Genomic DNA, 6,000 nt, shown 5'->3' with positions numbered 1-6,000 from the left:
GTGTCCAGGCGCGCCCCCGGAGGAGCCCACCGGAGCCTGCGCGGCCCCCGCCCCCAGCAGCGCGCCCGCCCGGCGGCGCCGTGCTCGCAGGGGGGGCGGCAGGGAGCCCCCGGCGGTCCCGAGCGCGGAAGGAGGCCGCCCGCCCGCCCGCCCGCCCGCGCCGCTGGGGGCCGCCCGCGGGCCGTGCCGGCCAGAGCGCGCCGTGCGCCCCGGGGCCCGCGCCGGCACACGCTCGGCGGCCGCGGCGGCGACACGAGCGGCGGAGGAGCCGGGCCGGCGGCAGGAATGCGGAACCGGCGCGCGGGCTGAGGCCGCCCAGGATGGCGCAGGGCCGCGGGCGGCGGGCGGGCTGCGAGGGGCCCTAGCGCGGCGGGGCGCACGCTCGGGCCCGGCCGGCATCGCGGCGGGCGGCATCGCGGCCATGGCCAAGGAGCGGCGCAGGGCGGTCCTGGAGCTGCTGCAGCGACCCGGGAACGCGCGATGCGCCGACTGCGGCGCCCCGGGTAGGTGCGGGGCCGGCGGCTGCGCCCTGGTCCCGGCCGGCCCGGTGGGCGCGGGGGCCCGGGTGGCTGCGGGTCGCGCTGGGTGCGCCCGTGGGAGGCGCCGGCCGGGTGGGTGCGGGGCCGGGATGGGTGCGGCCGGGTGGGCGCCGGCCTGGATGCCGGCCCCTGGGGGACACGGAGGGTTGCTGCGGCGCCTGCGTGGCCGGGGGCGCGGGCCCCGGGCGCACCTGCCTGGAGCCGGAGGTCGCCTCCCAGCGGCCCCGGGCCTGCGGCTGGGTCGCCTCCCCTCCCCCCGGGCTGCGTGTCTCGCTGTCACCCGCGGACCGCCGCGTTGCGAAACCTCGCTCCGCAGAGAAAGAGGAAATCGCGCGGGCGAGCAGCTGCAGGGAGAGAAAGGGCGATCTGGCCCCGGGGCTTCTGTGCGTGGGTGTGGGGGTCCACCTGGCTCCCTGCCACCTGGAGGTGACGTCATGGCCTCCCCACCGGGAGCCACCGGTTTGCGCTGCCCTGAGCAGGGGGCTGGGGGAGGAAGGCCAGTGGGAAAGGGCTCCCCTCTCCCCACCCTGGTGCCTGACTGCTTTGGGGCAGGTGGCCAGCTCAGGTGGGGGGGGAATGGGTGCAGCCTGTAACAAGCTCCCAGTCCACCTGCACCCATCCTCCTGGCAGGCATCTCCTGGACTTTGCTCCTGGGTGGCCCTGCTCTGGGGTGATTTCCAAGGCGCCAGAGTCCTGAAGAGCTTCCCCTCCCTTCCTGGGCCTATTTGTCCTGGGATTGGCAGGAAGGGGACAGGCTGTGCTTTCAAGCCAGCAGTACCCTGCTTCTGAGCCATGGGCAGCACCCTCTGGTCCTTGCTGAGGGCGGGGGTGGGGCAGAAACAGCCCCAGAGCCTCACCTACTCATGCCACCCCAGAGTGGAGGGTGGCCCCCCTCAAGGGCTGTTCCCCAGGCACTCCACAGGGACACTGGACACTCCGCTGGGGGCTCCTAGCCCAAACTCCTCAGAATAAACCTAGCACACCATGGAGTAGCTAAAGCCCCCCAAGAAGGGGGGCTCGCATTTGTCCTGAGACACCAGTCTGAGACACGCAGTCTGCAGGCACTTCAAAAGAGACCTTGTCCCCAGCTCTCCTCTGGGAGAGGTCTTTGGCAGTCCCAGGTCCTGGGAATCTGCTGGTCAGCTTCAATGTTGCCCAGAAAGGCTATACCAGGAGCTTGAGCATCCCAGAGCCAGGGACAGGCTTCTCTGAGATCCGGGCAGACTGTGGTGGCCTTTTCCCCGGCCTCCTGAGCTGGGGAGCTGCAGGGCCCACCCTGATGGTGCTGTGGGGGCAGCATTGGCATCACTATTGTGTCCAGCTCCCCCAGCTGGCTGGCTCACCTCATACTCCCCTCACCTCTCTCTTCCAAACCATAGTCTTTTTACTTGTTCAGGAAAGCTGGCCACACCAGGGAGAGGTCAGATGAGAAAGGGCAGCCAGTGTGTTCAGCTCTCAGCCATGAGCTAGAGGTTGGGGGCCGGGGAGCTGACCCTGTCCCTCTCCTTTCTGGTTATAGTGCTCAGGAGCAGCTTCTTTAGACCCAGAGCCTCCCTGCGTGACCTCAGGATGGGGGGGCACCCTGGCAGGTGGGACAGGGGGTTTCCTGGCCTGTTGGGCCCTGCTGTGCACAGCCCACCCACTCAGCAAGAGGCCACTGCCCCAAGGCAGGCATGCTGGGCTCTTGACCAGTCAGTTCTTACAAGTCTTACCCAAGTCTTACCCATTGGGCCAAGCCTCTGGTTTGTCAGAATTGGCCCATGACACCAGCATCTTGCCTCATCTGTCTGGCAGCCCTGTGGAGCAGACTAGATGCTGGTGATCGCCCCTATTTCACTGCTGGGGCAACTGAGCCCCTTTGAGGGACGTGGTGCTTCAGAGGCAGAGCAGGTCTCTTGATGCTCTAGCCCTGCCTCCCTTCCTACCCTTCCCCCCGCTCCAGGGGGGCGAGGCCTGTTGCCCTGCCTCCTCCCTCATGACCCCCGTGGAATGCGCGCCCACAGCTCTGCTGCTTAGATGAGGCTGCCTGGTCTGTCCAGGTTCTGTGCCACTGTGCCTGCTGCGTCCCAGACAGGCGGCTGAGGGCCACTCTATGGTGATACGGGCTGGCTCATGGCTGCCTGCCTGACCACAGCCAGCCAGGAGCAGGGCATGGCCGGGGCGAGGGTCCCTGAGCATTGGCTCTGGATAGCAGGACATAAGGGCAGGCCTGGAGGGTTTGGCAGTAGATTTGGGCAGACCTGGCCAGCTGGCCATGCAAAGGTTCCTGGGACGGAGGCAGCCTTGGGGTGAAGGAGTCCCTGCAGACCTCCAGAACCTGCTCCAGTAGTGGCCCCCCCCCAAACATAGGAGCAAGCTAACAGCCTCCCAGAGAAGTGTTTCTCCTGATAGCCCTGGGGGAGTGGGTGCGAGTGCATCTCTTGCTCTGCAAGGCCTAGTGGGGTCTCCGCCTGGAGAGAGAGGTTGGGGGGGGGGCCTCTGCACTTCCTCCAAGCAGCCTGCCTAGTTGGGACAAATGATAGGTTCTCCCCTTAAAGGCTCAGGTCCGATGCTCTAGAAGGATTTGGGGCTCTCAGGTCCTTAATTGGGTTTGGGTGTGGATCATTTTGTGGTACTTTGATGCATGTCACCTGGGCATCTGAATTGCCTGGAGGACCAGGTAAAACCAATTCTGAGAGCACCTGGGCTTTCTGATTTGCATGTCAGCTCAGTGAGGAGGAGGTCTTCGTTTCTGACAAGACAGCTGGTTTGGGCTGGCTGCATGGAGGCTGGGCTGCTCCAGATATGTTTTCCGGAGCCGGGACCGGAGGGTCTGGCCGTGAGTGGCCTGGGGAGACGGTCCTTGCAGCTTAGCCACCAGTGAGGATGTGCCTGCACTGCCACGCAGGTGACCTCAGAGCAGAACCTGCTCACTTGGCCCCCAGAAGCTTCAAGGCAGACATGACTCTTCCAACTTGCTGTCAGCCAGGACAGAAGCCTCCTGGTGGTGAGAAATTTCAGGAATTTGGCCTCTTTTGGGAGAGGGTCCCCTGGGTGGGCATGTGACTGTCAGGGGGCTGCTGAGGGGTGGGCTGGGCAGGCAGCACCTATCGTCAGGGCAGCAGCCCACCTGGATTTTATTTAATTATTTGAGAGTGTGGGCACAAGCAGAGGCAGAGGGAGAAGTAGACTCTCCGCTGAGCAGGGAGCCCAATGCAGGGCCCTGGGATCACGACCTGAGCCGAAGGTAGATGCTTCACCAACTGAACCACCCAGGCGTCTCAACGAAATTCTTTTTATTGTGGCAAAATATGCATAAAAGTTACCATTTTAACCATCTTTTTTTTTTTAACGATTATTTATTTGAGATAGCGCGTGTGTACACAAGCAGAGGGAGAGAGGGAAGGGGAGCAGAGACTCCTGCTGAGCAGGGAGCCCTGGGAGGGGCTTGATCCCCTCACCGGGAGATGGTGACCTGATTCGAACAAAACCAAGAGTCAGGGACACCCCGGTGGCTCAGCAGTTTGGTACCTACCTTCAGCCCAGAGCATGATCCTGGGGACCCGGGATCGAATCCCACATCTGGCTCCCTGCATGGAGCCTGCTTCTCCCTCTGCCTGTGTCTCTGCCTCTCTCTCTCTGTGTCTCATGGATAAATAAATTAATTAATTAATCTTAAAAAAAAAAAAACAACCCACCAAGAGTCAGATGCTCAAACTGACTGTGGCACCAGGCACCGTCTTAAGTGTGCAGTGGCATTAAGTACATTCACACTGTTGTACACCATCCCTACTGCTCTAATCCTCCTGTAAATCTGGACTGCGGACCCCCACGTGCTCCCCCAGCCCCAGCGCTGCCGTCTTCTGTGTGTGTGTGTGTGTGTGTGTGTGTGTGTGTGTGTGTGGCTGGCGGCTCCAAGACCTGGCTCGAGTGGGGCCCTGCAGTGTTCATCTTGTTTCTGGCTTCCTCCCATCAGCATGCTGTCTGTGCTTGTCCACCCCTGTTGGACTGCGTGTCCGTGCTTCATGCTTTCTTACCATTCCTGTGATGTGGATGCACCACCACTTTGTCCTCATCCATCCGTGGACACCTGGGTTGCTTCCACCTCTTGGCTGCCATGAACACGGGTGTGCAAGTCTCTTGAGTCTTTGGGGTAGACTCGGGAGCAGGACCGCTGGGTCACCAGGTGATTCTATGTTTGACAGGTTGGGGAACCTTCAGGCTGTGTTCCTTAAGTGGCTCTGCACTCGGCCACAAGCCAGGAGGACCCTCATGCCTGCCCATCCTGCCCACTCCATGTATAGGGGCCTGGGGAGTGGCTGCCCTCACCTCCTCCCCTGCAGGGGAGGCACAGCCACCTGTGTTTGCCATGCTGGGGGAGACTCAGTAGGCTGAGATGGCCCCAGAGTGGACTTGGAGCTGCCGGGTTGGCAGGGTGTGTAAGCTGGGCCTGAGTTCCAGATGCCTCTCCTCTAAGGTGGGGGATGGGGTGGGGGTGGGGTGAAATGGCCCCACCCTCCTTGCCGTGGCCAGCTTTGGACTCCAGCTGTTGAGTCACCACAGCTCTGGGCCAGGTGCCTGCCAGTAGGTGGGTGACCTCTGCCCTTATTCCCCACACCTGTGAGCTGGCTGCAAGGAGGCTGTCAGGGCCCAGGGTGGCCGGGGGGCAGGGGCTGGGCTTTGTCATCTGCCCCGCTCTCTGCTGCTGTCTGTGTCCCTGCCAGGTCCAGGGCAGTGGCTGACACCGGATCTCTCCTCTTCTTTTTATTGTATTAAAATACACATAACATAAAACTCACAGTCTTGACCATTCGTGTGTGTCCAGGTCAGGGGCATTAAATGCCTTCCCATTTCTGTGCAGCCATCACCACCAGCTGTCTCCAGAACTTTCCATCTGTTCTGACTAGAACTCTGTCCCCACTAAACACTGCTGGCCTCCACCCCCAGCTCCTCCCTGTGGGTCTGCCACTGGGTCCCTCGTAGAAGTGGGGTCCTCCGTCACTCATCTTGTGTCCAGCTGACTTCCCTCAGGCTCCATCCATGTGGTGGCATGTTGCAAAATTTCCTTCCTTTTTAAAATGGAGGTGCAGTTCACATAGAGCATTGTATCTGTGTCAGGTGCACAACGAAATGATCCAGTATCTGTGTGTGTCGTGATCACAGTGAGACTCGTGAACAATTGTTCTCCACACAGAGTTACAACTTTTTTCTTGTGTTGAGAAATTCTAACATCTACTCTCTTAGCAACTTTCAAATATACAACACAGTGTTATTAACTGTGGTCACCCTGCTGTAGGTTACGTCCCGACCAATTTATCTTAAGAGCTGCAAGTTTGCACCCCTGACCTCCATCACCCTGTCACCCAACCCAATGGCAGCCACCAGCCTGTTCCCTGTGTATGGGAGTTCAGGGTTTTTTTTTTTTTTCTCAGATTCCACTTATGGTATTTATCTTTTTCTTTCTGACTGATTTCACTTAGCA

At 60.9% G+C, this 6,000-nt stretch overlaps 1 protein-coding gene across 2 annotated transcripts in view; it reads left to right on the top strand.

Moving 5' to 3' along the window:
• The first annotated feature begins 343 nt into the window (after window positions 1-343).
• Window positions 344-6,000, top strand: part of ADAP1 (ArfGAP with dual PH domains 1) — a 54,219-nt gene continuing 48,562 nt past the window's right edge. Inside the window, exon 1 of one of the 2 annotated variants that reach the window (XM_072836665.1) lies at window positions 344-503. In XM_072836665.1, the coding sequence (XP_072692766.1) occupies window positions 422-503 (82 nt within the window). In that variant the 5' untranslated portion in view covers window positions 344-421. The remainder of the gene's footprint in view (window positions 504-6,000) is intronic. The other variant, XM_072836666.1, reaches the window with a different exon arrangement.

This window comes from Canis lupus, chromosome 8, assembly GCF_048164855.1.
Source record: "Canis lupus baileyi chromosome 8, mCanLup2.hap1, whole genome shotgun sequence".
Taxonomy (NCBI): domain Eukaryota; kingdom Metazoa; phylum Chordata; class Mammalia; order Carnivora; family Canidae; genus Canis; species Canis lupus.
Note: the sequence above shows the minus strand (reverse complement) of the source record. Positions and strands in the feature narration are given on the sequence as shown.